Source organism: Dromiciops gliroides, chromosome 3, assembly GCF_019393635.1.
Source record: "Dromiciops gliroides isolate mDroGli1 chromosome 3, mDroGli1.pri, whole genome shotgun sequence".
NCBI classification, from domain to species: domain Eukaryota; kingdom Metazoa; phylum Chordata; class Mammalia; order Microbiotheria; family Microbiotheriidae; genus Dromiciops; species Dromiciops gliroides.
The window spans coordinates 593,822,452-593,840,033 of NC_057863.1; the positions used below are offsets into that span (position 1 = coordinate 593,822,452).

A 17,582-nucleotide genomic window follows, 5' to 3' on the forward strand; every position below is an offset into this window, starting at 1 on the left:
TAAAAAAAAAAAAAAAAAGAGTGAGTTAAGTTACTCATCTATGATTATTTGGCTAGTAATTAAATAGAAGCCTCATGATTTAGGTCCGGTGCTCTTGGGGCTACTGTGAGTACTCAAGATATGCTCCCTGCAGAGAACCTTGTCCCTTCTATAACAAAAATTTCTCTTTGGCAGAGAGAAGGATACATCATCCTGCCAGGAACAGTTGGATGAATTTCGGAAGCTGGTTCGGGCCCTACAGAAATGGCTAAAGGAAAGTGAAGGAAATATGCCAGCGGTGGAGACCTCCATGAGCTCCAGAGAGCTCCAGAAGCAGATCGAGCACCTTGAGGTAGGCAGAGAAATGACTGGATTGTGCCTATCAGGACATTTGCTCTACACAGTGGTTTGGGGGCCTTTTAATTCAATTGTGGCCAAGATGGTAGGTGGTAAACTGAGGTTTCAGCTCACTAATGCCAGCTCCTGGGAACATCTTCAGGACTAAAATCCTTCAGGCCTTGATAGGTGAGTTCCACCTGCAAAATCATACAGTTTCATACTGTCAAATCTAACAATCTTGAGGGAATTCAGTCTGCCATGCAGCATGGCACTGAACGTGAATGTGCTCAGCAAGTCTGACAAGCCTTACTTGTACTCCCAGTGCTTATTGTTGGACCTGTTAATAGACAAATGAGAGAAGGAAGGAGGTTTTCTGGACTTGAGCCTTCAGGAAAGGATTAGAATCAAGATGCCAGAAGGAGCCTTAGAAAGCTCGTCAAGTGCATATACCCTGTCTACAGTGTGCTTGACTGGTGATCATCTCATCTTTCTTTAATTGCTAAAGTGGTAAGGAACCCTTGATCTCCTGAGACAGCCCATTCCATTGGCAGATAGCTCTAGATCTTAGAACATTTTTTTGTTTTAATCTACAGTCTGTTTCATTTTAAATTGAACCCTTTGGTTCTAGTTCTGCAATCAGGAAGCATGTTAATCTATTCTTTTTGTGCTGTAATAGCTTTTCAGATATCTGAAGCAGACGTGGTATCTTCCTTTAATCTCTTCTGCTCCAGGTTGAATCGTCCCCACCTTTTCAAAGTTTAGTATTCCTTGTATAGCATGGTTTACAGGCCTTTGTCCATAATGTTCAGACTGCTGCATATGCTCTGATTATCACTGCCCTTCATGAAATGTGATGTTCATTACTCTACATGTGGTCTGGTCAATCAATAAGTAAATATTTAAGAGCCTACTATTTGCCGAACACTGCTAAGCCCTGGGGAAACAAAAAGAGGCAAAAGACAGTGCCTGCCTACAAGGAGTTCACAATCTATTGGGGGGATAACATGCAAACAAATATATACAGACAAGCTTTATACAGGATAAATAGGAAATAATTAATAGAGGGAAGGCCCTAGAATTAAAAGGGATTAGGAAAGGCTTCCTATAAAAGATGAGATTTTAATTGAGACTTAGAGGAAGCCAGGGAAGTCAGTAGATAGAGTTGAGGAGGGAACGTGTTCCAGACATGAGGGATAGCCAGAGAAATACTGTTCAGAACAGAATTCATTAGAATCATAGTATCTCTTCACCTGGGCACTTCTTTGAGTGAACAATGGTTTCATCAGTTTGAATGCTTTCTCCACAGTTAACAGGTATCATTCTTTCCATGCCTTAGTAGACATTCATTACTATGGTCAAAATTTCATCGCCTGGTAGCCAGCCATTTTCTGGTGATAAAGCTTTCTATATTTAGCTGGTCTGGATCTTGGAAAACAGATACAGAGATCAGTGCCAAGCTTGACACCTTCCAGCTTGGTAAGACCTACCAGAGTTTTTAACTTCAGGATCATAGCCTTTGTTGTTACTTTCAGTTGACAAGGATTTATTATTTTTTTTCTCCCTTCCCACCTCTTCCCACTACCATTAAATAAAAAGAAATAAAGAAAACCCAAATTCCTTGTAACAAATATGCAAAGTTGAGCAAAACAAATTCCCACATTGGCCCATGTCCAAAACTGTGTCTTGTGAATCTTGAGTTCTTCACCTCTCTGTTAGGAGGTAGGTAGCATTCCTTATCACCAGGCCTCTGAAGTCCTTGTCAGTGATCATACTGATGGAGTTCTTCAGTCTTTCAAAGTTGTTTGTCTTTACAGTGTTGTTATTGTGTATATCATTCTCTTTGTTCTACTGAATTCTCTCTGTATCAGCTCTTCCAATAATTTTTTTTTCCTGTATCAGCTCTTACAAGTCTTCTCTATTTCTTTTGAAACCATCCCCTTCATCATTTCTTATGCCAGAAGTATTTCATCCTATTTTTTTATACCATAGCTTGTTCAGGTCTTATTCTAAAGCATCCCTTAGTTTCTAGTTCTTTGCCACTATAATAAAAGAAATGCTATAAATATGTTTGTAAATGTAGCTCATTATCTCTTTCTTTGATTTCTTTGAGGTATGGGCCAATAATGATATATCTGGGTGAAAGAGTGTGCATAGTTTAGTTACTTTCGGGGCATGTTTCTTTTTTTTCTTTTTAAATTTTTTATCGATCTTTTAAAATTCTTTAACATTTTTATTTAAAGTTTTGAGTTCCAAATTCTTTCCCTCCCCTTTCCTCCCTGAGACAGTAAGCAATCAGATATAGGTTATACATGTGTAATTATGTAAAACATTTCCATATTAGTAATTTTGTACAAGAAAACTTGAGTAAGAGTGAAAATAGCATACTTCAGTCTATAATCAGACAGTATCAGTTCTTTCTCTGGAGGTGGATGGCATACTTCATCATGAATCCTTTGGGATTGTCTGAGATCATTGTATTGTTGAAAATAGCTACGTTGTTCACAGTTCTTCATCAGACAATATTGCTGTTACTGTGTACAACATTCTCCTGGTTCTGTTCACATCACTATGTATCAATTCATGAAAATCTTTCCAGGTCATTTCTTATAGCACACTAGTATTCCATTACAATAATATACCACAGCTTGTTTAGCCATTCCCCAGTTGATGGGCATCCCTCAGTCTCCAATTCTTAGCCACTACAAAAAGAGTTCCTATGACTATTTTTATACAAATAGTTCCTTTTCCCTTTTTCGGGGATGTCTTTGGGATATAGATGTAGCAGCGGTATTCCTGGATCAAAAGGTATGCAATTTTATACCCTTTGGGTATAGTTCCAAATTGCTCTCCAGAATCATTAGATCAGTTCTACCAGCGGTGCATTAGTGTCCTAGTTTTCCCACATCCCCACCAACATCCAATATTCTCCTTTTTTATTATATTTAATATGCTGATAGGTATGAGGTGGTACCTTAGAGTTGTCTTCATTTGCATTTCTCTAATCAATAGTGATTTAGAGCATTTTTGTTGTTGTTGTTTTTGTTTTTTTGGTTTTGTTTTTTTTTTTGCGGGACAATGGGGGTTAAGTGACTTGCCCAGGGTCACACAGCTAGTAAGTGTCAAGTGTCTGAGGCCAGATTTGAACTCAGGTACTCCTGAATCCAGGGCTAGTGCTTTATCCACTGCGCCACCTAGCTGCCCCCAGAGCACTTTTTTTTTTTTAATATGACTATGGATAGCTTTGATTTCTTTGTCTGAAAACTGCCTGTTCAGATCCTTTGACCATTTATCAACTGGAGGATGACTTGTACTTTTATAAATTTGACTCAGTTCTCTATATATTTAAGAAATGGGGCCTTTATCAGAGATACTTGTAAAAAATTTCCCTCAGTTTTCTGCTTTCCTTATAATCTTGGTTGCATTAGTTTTGTTTGTGCAAAATTTTTTAATTTTATGTAATGAAAATTATCTATTTTACATTTTGTAATGCTCTCTATATATTCTTTGGTCATAAATTCTTCCCTTATCAAAATCTGGCAGATAAACTATTCCATGCTCTCTTAATTTGCTTATGGTCACTCTTTATGTGTAAATCATGTACCCATTTTGACCTTATCTTGAGATGTTGGTCTATGCCTAATTTCTGCCATACTGTTTTCCAGTTTTCCCAGCAACTTTTGTCAAATAATGAGTTTTTATTCCAAAAGCTTGGGTCTTTTAGTTTATCATATGCTAAATTACTATGGTCATTTACAATAATGTAATTTGTACCTAATCTTTTCTACTGATCCACCACACTATTTTTTAGCTGGCACCAGATTGTTTTGATAATTACTGCTTTATAATACAGTTTGAGATCTGGTATGGCTTGATCAAAGTTTCTTAAACTATGGGTCTTGACCCCATATGGGGTTGTGTAACTGAATATGGGGGGGTCACAAAAATTGGCAACAGTAAAAAGTTAAAGTATACCTATTTTATATACCTATATACCCAGAGTCGTGTAAAAATTTCACAGGCAAAAAGTGGTCACAAGTAAAAAATGTTTAAGAAGCTGTGGGCTAGGGGCAGCTAGGTGGCCCAGTGGATAGAGCACTGACCCTGGAGTCAGGAGTACCTGAGTTCAAATCTGGCCTCAGACACTTAACACTTACTAGCCGTGTGATCCTGGGCAAGTCACTTAACCCCAATTGCCTCACTAAAAAAAAAAAAAAAAAAAAAGAAGCTGTGGGCTAGACCACCTTCTTTCACTTTTTTCCCCATTGATTCTGGAGGCATGTTTCTAGATTGTTTTCTAGAATGGCTGTTCCAATTCATATTACTACCAACAGTGTACTAATGTGCCTGTTTTTCTGTAGCTCCTCTAACATTTGTTATTTTTCTTTTTATTAACTTTGCTAATCTGATGAGTATAAAATAGAACTGCAGAATTGCTTTAATTTGCATTTCTCTAATTATTACTGTTTTGGAACATTGTTTTATATTGCTATTGATAGCTTGGATTTCTTCCTTAGAAAACTACCTGTTCATATCCTTTGACCATTTATCAACTGGGGAATGATTCTTATTTTTGTAAATTTGAGTCAGTGTGTTATATATCTTCCAAGTGAAGATGTAACTTTATCAGAGAGACTTAATGCAAAGATTTTTCCCCCATTTTTCCCCATTTCCTTTCTAATATTAGGTGCATTAGTTTTCTTTGTACAAAAACTTTTTATTTTTTTTTTTTCCCTGGGGCAATGAGGATTAAGTGACTTGCCCAGAGTCACACAGCTAGTGTCAAGTGTCTGAGGCCGGATTTGAACTCAGGTCCTCCTGAATCCAGGGCCAGTGCTTTGTCCACTTGTACAAAAACTTTTAAATTTTATATAATCAGAATTCTCTATTTCATTTTCTGTGATCCTCTATATTCCTTGTTTTGTCATCATTTCTTCTCTGCCTAGAGATGATAGTTAAGATCTGATAAGCTTACCAAGGTAGTATAGAGGGAGGAGAGAGGAGAGTCTAAGACAGAACCTTAGGGAACACCCTCTATTTAGGGGGCATGATGTCAATGATGAGTCAGCAAAGGAGACTGAGAAATGGTCAGACAGGTGGGAGGGAAGAGTCCTTTCCACTATTCTTCTAATCTATTGGGACATTCTTCATCCATTCATTAATAAAAGCATTGGTTTGATCACCTGTTTTGAGCTCTAAGGCCCCATCAATATAGAACAGTGGGAAGAACTCTGGATATGGTCAGAGGACAGGGCTTGGTCTGGCTTCTGACATAGCTTGTGAGGCCTCAGGCAAGTTACATCATCACTCTGCACCTCGGTTTCCTCAAATGTAAAGGGAGGAGGTTGGACAAAATGACCTCCAAGCTCTAAATCTATGATCCAGAATTCTCTGATCTATAACACACCCAAAGTCTGAGACTTGTAACACCTCCCTCTGAGTTGACACAGAGGCATTTTCATTGGAATCCAACTGGCAATTCCTTTAGACAGCTGAAATATGAAACTGGAGATCAGATGAGCATTTAGGGCTAGAGAGGTTTATTTGAGACTAAAGAGGAAGCAAATAAATTATCTGAGGGAAGATGTATATAGAATTGCAAGCAGAAGGTATAAGGGCTAAAATTCTAGCTATACTGTCTAAAATATCTAATGAGTTTTCTCCAATAAATTATAAGCTTTAGCAAGAGTTAGACTTTTAAGCATTTATTAAGGAGAATAAGAATTTGGTAAAGAGAATGAGAAAGGCCTAAATTCATCTGTCTATTAAAGGGAGAGAGCATTCCTAGCTCTGCTCTCTGACAGAGTCCACACCAAAGAGCGCGAGCCAGCATGCCAGTCTCCCCCTTCTTCCTCCCACAAGCAAACGTCACTTCCTGACGCCAAAGAAAAAATGCATGGTCCTGCCCTCAGAGGCATTCTCCTCATGGTGGAGTTTTCCCATAGTAAGTCTCCAGCAGGTGGCGTCATTCCAATCATTACAAAGGTATGGTTCTACTTTTTGCTAGAAAGAAGGAGGACCAATAATTGAGACAAAAGAGTGGTCAGAGGAAACCCTCTAGCTAGAATTCCTGTTAGGAAAGCCAAAGAGGAGAAAGGGCATTTGAGCTAGGTGGTCCCTGTATCTTCTCAGGACAGGAGGACATGAAGTCATATGCTGAGAGGGAGGCAGGAAATGTGGGACTTAAGGACAGAAAAGGCCAGGAACAGCTGCAATGGGGAGTCGGCCAGGAAATCAACAAGAGACAGATGAAAGGCTTGTCTGACAGAGGCAAAGGCCAAAGTGAAGCCAGACCACATGAATTTGTGGTGGGCTAGAGCTGCATGTTCGGTACCAGCATCAGGAACTGAAATAGTGGCTGGTAATGAAGATCCAGGGACGGAAATTGGTGTGGCAGCTTCCACGGAGCCCAAAGGATGAGAGAGATTCAGAAGAGAACTTGGGTTTCATCCTATCTTTTTAAAGCCCAGGATTCCCCAGGACATCTCTTCCAAAATGTGATGCCAGAATAGAATTTCCTAATGGGAGAGAGGGTACAATGCAGAAGTGAATGGTTTTGTTCTCCATGCTTCCCCCTAAAACTGAGTTAGAATTCTAATTTCATTCCCCTTGGTAGACTTTATGCCAGATTCTAAATTGGGACCATGGGACCCATAAAGTTGTTTTCTGAGTATTTTAATAATTATTTCAGTATGATTGGCTTATTTTGTAATCTTATTTTTAATGGGTATAAAAATATTATTCTGAGGTACTCTTGCCTCACTATAGGTTTTACCTAACTACCAAAGGAGTCCATGACACAAATAAGTTTAAGACCCCCTACTCTAGACTTTGTCTTTTATCTCTATATTCAATGTCACTACACCCTATTGATTCTTTTTTCAAAATGCTTTTTTCTAATGGTTCTGATTTTTTTGTGCCCAGACACTATCAGACTCATCCTGCTCTCTCCTATCTCCATATAGTTGTTACCAGGGCCTGCTGATTTTACCTTTATAACATCTCTTACATACTGCCACCCTATTCTCCTCTGACACTGCTGTCACCCTCGTGCCAGCTCTCATCACCTCATGCATGACCTCTTGCAGTGCCTGCTGGTGGGGTTCTCTGTACTCTAGTTCATCCTCCATCCAGACGTCAAAGTGATCTTTATCAAGTGCAGGTCAGACCATGTCATCACATGTACTCAGTAAACTCCAGTGTTCCCTATCACCTTCCAGAACAAATATAAAATCCTCTGGTATTCAGTAGTCTGTCTTCTCACACCATCACCCCTACCACACACTCTCCTGTCCAGTGATACTAGCCTTCTTGCTATTCCTTGGACACCAACACTCTAACTCCCATCTTCAGGCATTTTTTTTTTATTGCTTCCTGTGCCTGGAATTCTCTCCCTCCTCATCTCTGCCTCTGGCTTCCTTAAAGTCCTACCTAAATCCCACCTTCTACAAAAAGTCTGTACTGATTTTCCTTAATTTGAGTGCTTTCTCTCTGTTAATTATTTCCAATTTATCCTGTATATCTCTTGTTTGTACATAGCTCCATATTATATCACCATTAAACTGAGATCTCTTTGAGAGCAGGAACCATTTCCTTTCTTTCCTTTTTTTTTTTGGTGGAGCAGTGAGGGTTAAGTGACTTGCCCAAGGTCACACAGCTAGTAATTGTCAAGTGTCTGAGGTTGGATTTGAACTCAGGTCCTCCTGAATCCAGGGCTGGTACTCTATCCACTTTGCCACCTAGCTGCCCCCACCTCCTTTCTTTTATGTTCCCACTGTTTAGCATAGTGTCTGACCCATAATAGCTACTTAATAAATGTTTATTGACTGACTGACAATGTCTGCAAAATGCCTTCTCTTCATTTCTACCTGCTGAAATCTTTCTACTCCTTTAAAGCTTACCTCATGTGTCATCTCCATGAATTCTTCCTTGATCCACATAGCTGAAAGTGATCTCTCCACTATCTAGTTTCCTTAGAGGCTGTGCCTGAACCTCTCCTTTATCCATATCACATTCTTCCTCTTTGTATCATTACTGACTTGTATACATCTTACCCTCCATTAGCTTCTTGGAGCTTCACAAATCTTCATCTTTGTAGCTATTTTCTGTATCAAGCACAAACTAGGCACATAGATAATGTTTTGAAAAATATTTGTTGAATTGTTTTTTAAATAGGCTCTTTTGGATGACTGGACAAGTAAAGGACCCCAAGTGGAAGAAATAAACCGCAAAGGCACGGCCTTAGAAAACCTGATTGTGGAGATTACAGCACCTGAAACACAATCCAAGACAGGTAAGAAACAGCCCAGTGGTGACTTGAAAATGATAGTGAATAAAATACCTCATGTAGATGATGACCTCTCTTAGGTATCATGATAACCCAAAGAAAGGGTCCACCAAGATACTTCTCCTGTTCCTTGTCCCCCCTTTTGCTCCTTAGTAGCAATTACACTATTCTGGAAGGTTGTGATGATACCTTCATCACAAGAAAACAGCCTAGGAAACTTAGACTTGCACCTACCCAGTACAGGTAGCTGACAGACCCTTCAGTCTGGAAAATAACCTTGAGCTACTACATTGGGACTTCTTGTCTTGAGGAGCAGTTGACTTTGGGAAATGTTGAGTCAAGAGGGAGTGTGGCTGAGCCCTTGATGTCTGATGAGACAAAGCCAGGATCCAGCCTGCTTACAGCTAACACTGACTTCCTGGGAGGCCAGAGCCATGCATCCCAGGGGCTCAACACACACAACAGCTTCACCCAGAGGCATCTACACTTTGGCCACCAGAAAAAGCTCTCTCCAACAAAAGGCCACCACAAAGCTGTTATCATCTTTCCTAGTTGCTGCATAGAGCCCAAGGAATGAGTCCTCCACTTCTGAGCCACCTCTTATAACCATAAGAGGTTATAAGAGGTATCCCTAAAGGCATATTCTCTCTCATCCCTTCCTCAGAGTATTGGCCTTGTTATTTGTCACTTTTTTTTTCTTTGTAGGACAATGAGGGTTAGGTGACTTGCCCAGGGTCACACAGCTAGTAAGTGTCAAGTGTCTGAGGCTGGATTTGAACTCAGGTCCTCTTGAATCTAGGGCCAGTGCTTTATCCACTGTACCACCTAGCTGCCCCCTGTTTGTCACTTGTAGATCATAGCAGCAGTGTTTCAAGTGGATGGGTGATCCAGATGTTGAACAGAGACCCAGGAGACCAGGGTTCAAATCTTACCTTTGACATTTACTGGCTCTGTGATTTTGGACAAGTTTTTTAGCCTCTCTGATCCCCAGCTGTGTCATTTGTAAAATGATGACAATCATACTTGCACTACCTCGGTCATTCATTTATTTTGAGAAAGGTGCTTGATAAACCTTAGAGTACTACAGAAATGTCTGTGTGGTTAGTGTTTTGTTTTTTTTTAATCAGTATACGCTCTAACATAGGTCTTCTAAATATTAGATTTGATGTATATACTAATGTAACCCCTTACACCTGAACATAACCTTTTATATATATATATAATTTTTTTTTAGTGTGGCAATTGGGGCTAAGTGACTTGCCCAGGGTCACACAGCTAGTAAGTGTTAAGTGTCTGAGGCCGGATTTGAACTCAGGTACTCCTGATTCCAAGGCCAGTGCTCTATCCACTGTGCCACCTAGCTGCCCCCTTTTATATTTTTCTAAGGTCTTTTGCATATAATCTCATTTGATCTTCACAGCAACCCTGTTAAGAAATTTAATAATAGTCCCATTTTTCAGTTAGGGGAATTCTGTGACTCAAAATTAAATGTCTTAATTAAGAGTATATGTTAAGTAAATAACAGAGCTATCAATACAACTTAAGGCTCCTGAATCAGATCTGTGGTGTTCTTTCTGCTGCAGAATATGATTTGGCTTTAATCAGCCTCAGAAACCTATCTTGGTGGGCAGTTAGGTGGTGCAGTGGATAAAGCATCGGCCCTGGATTCAGGAGGACCTGAGTTCAAATTCAGCCTCAGACACTTGACACTTACTAGTTATGTGACCCTGGGCAAATCACTTAACTTTCACTGCCCTGCAAAAAAACCAACCAAGCAAACAAACAAAAAGAAAACCTGTCTTGTATAGAAATGAATGTAGTTATGGTTCTGAGAACTGCCAAATCCCTCAAGGAGTGCTCTTAGAGCTAAGTTCCTTGAAACAAGAACTTGACAAGGGAATGTAGTAGTGGGAACAAATGCTCTGAAGGAGCAGTCTAAGAATAGCCCTCTTTCATAACTTTGCTTAACATGTGCTCCCTTTGCTGTGGTCCCCAAGTTCAATTCCCATTCATCAATAGTTTTCTAATGGTCATCGGTGCTAATGAAGAAACTTCTATGGACTCTAAAAAACTCCAGTACCCTGACAGGTAACATGGTATAATGGAAAGAGAGCCACTTGTGGATCCAGGAAACTTTCTGAGATTGTCAGTTGCAGAACAGTTGGCAATCTGCATCAGTGGTGGAAATTTTCTCACCAGGAGTTCTTTGATTCAGCGAAATTACAGGTTTGGTTTAGAAAAAACAATACCATGTAAAATTTCTCACCTCCACCTCTTCTTTCCCATGGATTAAAAAAAAATGCATTTTCCCAGCATACAAAATGTGACTGGCACACTTGTAAAGACATAATTGGTTTGACTTTTACCTGCCTCAAAGAAATAGGGCAGAAAATAGGAAATAGGGCACATTTGAAATGATGTGATGACTTTTTTAAAAGAATCTGACCTAGAAGGAACTAGAAGGAGAAAGGTATTCAACTATCCTCCAGAAAGGGCTGTGGATTATCAGTGCTTTGTTTCCTGGCAGCTGGAATGATCTGTCTCCTTCCATGAGCTCTGTTGTCTTGTGCTATGTTAACCTGTTGGCCCCTCATCTCATGATGAGTGCAACAGTGTATTGCTCCTAACCGTTTGTCTTGCCCTTTGTTTGTCTCTTTGTCCTTCTGCTCAGGTTCTGTCCCGCCCTCTCTAGGAGGCTCTGTAGGCAGTGTAAACGGATACCACACCTGCAAAGGTGAGCTATACCATCATAACAGCACCTCCTGTGTTGGATGTGTTAGGGCAGTGTTTGTGTGTGCATCTGTATCTGTTTCCATGGGGGCAGAAGAGCTGCTGCTAGGATTCGTATGATGAAGGCCAACAGTAATAATAACGATGGTAGTTATTGTAATTCCTACTCCCCTGTCTCAGCCAAACTGGACTCCCAAATTCTCAAGAGATTTAAATTGGTTATTACTTTAACCTAGGCAGGTAAGCCAGTTATGACACTAGGAGTCCTCAAGGAGATAAGTTTAGGCTTATCTAACCTAGAGGTTACATCTGCTACTCAAATTAGATGACATCTAAGGTCACTTCCCACCCTGGGTTTCTGAGGCTGCCTTAAAGAGAAAACCAAACAAAAGGCATGAGCTGTAGAGGATTTTTAGAGCTGATCTACCACAGCATTCTTCCTCCAAGCAGGGCAGCCTCTAAACAGAGATACAAAAACGGCGATTTGGCTGTCCTGATAAGGCGTTAACATTAGCTTTCGTCCTCTCCACTTACTTAGTCATTTGGCCCTTTGAGGTCATACAGCTGGATAAATAGCCAAGTCTAGAGCCAAGAGGTAGATGAATAGGAGCAGTTTTGTTCTGTGTAAGTAAACAGGAAATCCTTATTCTCTCCTGTAACCTGGGGGGAAATCACACCTGTAGAACTTTAGTCCTAAAAACCAATAAGTGATGTCTAATCCTGAATTGCAGACTTATGGGAGGAAGAGTCAAGTGCTATGTTCTCTATTACTATCCCAGGGTACTCCTAGAAGGGGGTGGATGGGCAGCAAGCTCAAGGAACTATTCCTGACCAGCCTTCTGTTTCTCTGAAACTAGATTTGACGGAAATCCAGTGTCACATGTCGGATGTGAGCCAGCAGTACGAGAAGCTGGGTGGGGCGCTTCAGGAGCGCCGGGACAGCCTGCTGGCCATGCTCAACAGCATGCAGGAAGTTCAGGAGGAGGCAAGCTCTCTGTTACAGTGGCTCGAATCTAAAGAGCAGGCCCTGAAAGCTCTTGATGCCTCTTCATCACCAACCAAAACAGAAACAGTGAGAGCCCAAGCTGACTGTAATAAGGTATGGTTTATATGGCAGTAGAAATGGTATCCTAGACTACAGGGGATACTCACTTGCTCCACTAGAGTTTTGCCACAGGTTAAGAGACCATGGTGGGCAGCTAGGTGGCGCAGTGGATAGAGCACCGCCCTGGATTCAGGAGTACCTGAGTTCAAATCCGGCCTCAGACACTTGACACTTATTAGCTGTGTGACCCTGGGCAAGTCACTTAACCCTCATTGCCCTGTAAAACAACAACAAAAAAAGAGACCATGAGTGAGGAATTGATGCTAGTCAGGCTTTGGTGAGCAAATTATTTGGTATTGAGGAGATAAAAGTTTCCGTAGTATCTTTGGTGAACTTGCTCTCACATTTGAGCTCTATCACAAAATTTAGAAACAACAACCACAGGAAGGGAATCACAGTATCTTAGCACTGGAAGGAACTTCAGAGGCCAGTTAAGGTAACCTGAACTTGAATATGAATCTCCTCCCTCCACAGTAACTCCAAAAAATGTCATTCAGCCTTTACTTGAATATCTCCAGAGATGGGGAACTCCCTGATCTATGGGGCAACCCATTCTGCTGTTGGACAACTCTAATGTGGGATTCTTTGTTGTGCTGAATGGAAATCTGTACACTATTAATGCTGTATTCCATTAGTCCTAGTCCTTCCCTGAGGAACCAACAAGAACAAGTCCAATCTTTCTCTCATGTTGTAGCCATTCAAAAGAGAGTGATGGGATCATATCTCCCATAATTCTTCTTTTACCAGTTCCTTCAACCAACCTCTTTATGGAATGATACTGTTCACCCTCTTATTGACATGTTTCACATGGTCAGTGTCCAGTAGTCATCAAAATGTGCTGCCTATAACTGGACACAATATTTCCTAGATGATCCAACAAGGAAGGAATACAGGAGCTTTCACTTTCCTTGTCCTGGATCTTTATTGGACACATCAACCCATTTGTAAGGGAATCTGCATAAGTTTCAGCAAGTCACCATAACACTTCTCTGAATTCCCATTTGGGGTATAGGTAAACAGCAGTTATAATAAATTCATGAAGCCAGAAAATAGCGAGGGTCATTGTTAAAGGGCCAAAGACAAGAATATATCAGAAGAAAATATGCTGATGTTTAGAATGCTCTCTCCACATACACCCTCCCATGCCCTCCTCCTGCCAGATAATTCTTAACATTCAGGAATGATACTATGCTTAGTCATGATCTTCCTGTTTAGCGGTAGGCCACACACCTGTGCTTACAAATAAGAAACTCAGCCTCTGGATTATTGGGGCTTTTAAAAAATGAAATGTATCAATACAAAAACAAAAGAAGGAGGAAAGGGGTAAAATAGCCCCTGCCCTCCAGGACAGTAAAAATCAAGGCATAAAAGCTTAACAGTTGTTAGTGCATCCAGGAAAGTGGTCCAGCTGAGCTGATGGGACAGAGAGGGAGCAGCTTTAGACAGGAACAAAACAAGTGCCTAGCACATAGAAGCAGGGCTTCCCCTTCTGGGAGCTGGACACAAGCACCCTGTCTTCTGCATGTACAAAACTACTTAGAGCTTAGAGGAAGCAGAGGAGAGAGGGCCTTGTCTCAAAGGAGCAACATGAGGTAAGGCATCTTGGGGCATCTTTTTCTTTGTAGCTATGAATGAGATTCCCCTTGTATGCGTGGTATGTTGGCCTTAGCTAGCTGAGGCCTTGAGGCCAAAGAACATCAAAGGGAATTTTCTGTGATGAATCTCTGTCACAGATTATCCAAAGCTGCCTCCTTGATAGCATCTTCTGAGCCCTTCTCTTTTCCTTAGTGTATCTCTGTGTCAGAGGTTGTAGGACCCTACTAGCAAATTAATTATAAAATCAGGGACAGACCTCATGTCCCCTAACTCCCTGTCATTTTTTAGTATCATTCCTGGCATAGTTTCTTGTTTAGCATCTTGTACTGATGGGATTTTTGCTTCTAGGCCTTCTTGGCAGAATTGGAACAGAATTCTCCAAAGATCCAAAAAGTAAAGGAAGCACTGGCTGGTTTGCTGAAGAGGTATCCCAACTCACAGGAAGCAAAACGCTGGAAGGAAATGCAAGAGGAACTCAGTAAGTTATCACAGAGATTTTGTTAAGCTCTAATTTCTAGGTCTTCCTGACTCCCTCTTTAAGGCAGAGGCAGAGTGTTCTATAGCACTTATATGCCAGAAAAAGGAACAAAATTTAATTAACTCATACAGATGTCTAAGAGAAACCCCTCAAAACAAAAAGCTTCTCTCATAGCATGCAAGGTTATTTTGCTTGGACAAATAAAAATGATTGATGTTGGGATGTACAAGCAATTCTGAGAAGAAGCCTGGTTGCTAAGGGTGAGTGAAGAACCAATTTCTCCCTTCTTCCTTTTTCCAGGTTCCCGGTGGGAACGGGCCAATGAGGTGACGGCAGCACGGCAGCAGAAACTGGAAGAGTCAGCTAACCAGCTAGCAAGCTTCCAGGCTGCTGAGGCCCAGCTGCGGCCGTGGCTGTTGGAGAAAGAGCTGATGATGAGTGTTCTGGGGCCCTTGTCTATCGATCCCAACATGTTGAATGCACAGAAGCAACAGGTCCAGGTGAGGAATCCAGGACTGTGAAGGCCCAGCAGAGCGAGGCATTGGGATTCATTTATGATGTGGCCATTCAGTCCTACGCTTATCAGTGTTGGTGATCAGGGCTTGACATCTGTTACCTTCATTTGGAGGGGTCTGCTCACATTTCCATCGAAAGCAATGAATGCCACAGAAACTCAGGGAGTTACTACCTAGCATACTTAATCTTTTCTTAAACCCTGCCCCAATCCTTTAGTCCAGCCTCTCACCATGCTAGGTGGTACAGTGAGTAGAACACCAGACCTGGAATCAGGAGACCCAAGTTCAACTTGTCTTAGATACTTACTATCCATGTTACCCTGGACAAGTCACTTCACCTCTATCTACTTCAGTTTCCTCATCTGTAAAACAGGGCTAATAATAGTACCTCCCAGGTTGTTGTGAGGATAAAATGATTGGAAAGCATTTTGTCAACTTAATACACCACATAAATGTTAGCTATTAATAATTATTGTTGTTGTTACTCCTACTATTTTATATATGAGGAAACTGAGACCCGGTGAGATTAAGGTCCAAGGCCACACAGCTACTAACCCTCAGAAGCTGAATTCGAACCCAGGTCCTTATTCTGTAAGAGCAGTTAGGTGGATACAGTGCCAACCCTAGAGTCAAGAAGACCTGAGTTCAAATGTGGCCTCAGATACTTACTAACTGGGTGACCCTGGGCAAGTCACTTAATCCTGTTTGATTCAGTTTCCTCATCTGTAAAATGAGCTGGAGGAGATGGCAAACCACTCCAGTATCTTTGCCGAGAAAACCCCAAATGGGGTCACAAAAAGATAGACCTTACTGAAAAGTGACTCTGTAACAACAATAATAACCTCTTTCTGTGGTTCCAGAGCCTGTGCTCATTTCACTCTGCCAGGTCATTGTGACTTTAAACAAGTCACTTTAATCTCTCTGTGCCTATGTTTTGTCATTTGTAAAATAAGGGAACAATACCTTATGATCTCTAAGGTTCCTTCTACCTCTAAATCTGTGATACTACAATCCAGTGCCCAAAGACACTTTCCCAAAAGCTAGGGAAACAATTGGAGCCATTCTATATGAACACAGATTAAATGCCTGCTGTCTGTCTAGCAGTACGCTAGGTGGGATAGGGGATAAAGATGGGGTTGAAACTGAGTCTTGAAGAAAGCCAGGAAGCTGAGGCAAGGCCAGACAGCAGAGGGCTTAGAAGAAAGAAGAGTAAAAGTGGAGACACCAATTGTCTATGGCCTTCTTAAAGCATTTAGCTATAAAAGAAAGGAGAGATGTGGAACGATAGCTAATGGAAATGGGAGAAACCAGGTGAGGGGTTTTGTTTGTTCGTCTGTTTAAAGAATGAGGAAGAGATAGAGTCAGAATTAGGATTAGAGCCAGAGTTGGGTTAGGGTTAGAGTCAGGAAAGTAGCTGATAGATAAGGAGACAGATTGAAGATTAGTGGAAGAGGAGGGATGATAGAGAAGTCAGTATCCTGAAGAAGGTGGGATAGAGTGAGATGAAGCGCACAGGTAGGGGAATTGGTCTTGGCAAAGAGAAGGGCCCCCTTCTTATGTGAGAGGGATGAAGGAGAAGACAGTGGCAGGAGATGACCTCTCTGTGAGTGTCTTTTTCAGTCAAGTATGGTTTTTTTACCCCCAGTTTTCTTCTGTCAAATACCATATGAGGCAAAGCACTCAGTGAGAAGGTTGGGGGAGTTGTTGCTATGGGAAGCTTGAGGTAGGATGGAAAGATTTGAAATCCAGCTGCAGTGGTGAGTGCAACAGTGAATCCATGAGGGAGGTGCAATGGGGTTTGCGATGAAGCATGCAACTCACCTTTTGACAGAGAAGTGATGAACCTGACATGCAACTAAGACCTGTTTTTGCACATAGCCATTATGGGTTTTTTTTGTTGTTGTTATGGTGTCTTTATTTTCATTTTTCTCAGGTTCCTCTCCCCACCCCTGGTGGAAAGTAGAAAAGGGGATAGGGAAGGATGGCAAGGCAGGTGAAAAGAAAAGAAATAAAAGAGGGTCACTGAAGTATCTTTTCAAACAATGCGTAGAAAAGGACAGAAGGAAGACCAGACAAGCAAGAGAGCTTTCCAGACTATAGGCTGAACTTTTTATATACTTAAAGAGAAAAGTAAACTGTATATGATGGGGATCTGCACTTGTATGTACAGTCCTCTTTTTCTCTTCTATTATTTATATGAAAATACCAATTTTATTTTGGATGTTAAATTCAAAATAAACATTAAAAAAAAATAAGTTGTGCCACAAACAAGGAGGTGATGTGTCTCTGGTATATTGAGCTGGAATTTAAAATGCATTTCTCCATAAAAGCAGTTTTATAAATGGTGGATAACTATAATTGAAACATTAGTGTTGTTGGTATTATGATATTTCCATAGGGGAAGTAAACCATGATTTAAAGCATGGTTTCCATGGGAAAATTACTTTTAAAATATAACTCATTAGTAAGTTGGGGATGGCCCATATATATTTAATTGCTAAATTGGCTCTGATTATAAGTGCTGTAAGAGCTCAGAAAGAAGAACCTATAATAATA

At 40.8% G+C, this 17,582-nt stretch overlaps 1 protein-coding gene across 19 annotated transcripts in view; it reads left to right on the forward strand.

Moving 5' to 3' along the window:
- The window catches only part of LOC122751408 (microtubule-actin cross-linking factor 1-like), a 287,171-nt gene that overhangs the window by 157,817 nt on the left and 111,772 nt on the right, over positions 1–17,582 (forward strand). For 18 of the 19 annotated variants that reach the window (XM_043998438.1, XM_043998450.1, XM_043998446.1 and 15 more), the window contains 6 exons: positions 175–331; positions 8,491–8,608; positions 11,274–11,336; positions 12,190–12,431; positions 14,382–14,511; positions 14,812–15,011. In XM_043998438.1, coding sequence (XP_043854373.1) covers positions 175–331; positions 8,491–8,608; positions 11,274–11,336; positions 12,190–12,431; positions 14,382–14,511; positions 14,812–15,011 — 910 coding nt within the window. The remainder of the gene's footprint in view (positions 1–174; positions 332–8,490; positions 8,609–11,273; positions 11,337–12,189; positions 12,432–14,381; positions 14,512–14,811; positions 15,012–17,582) is intronic. The other variant, XM_043998444.1, reaches the window with a different exon arrangement.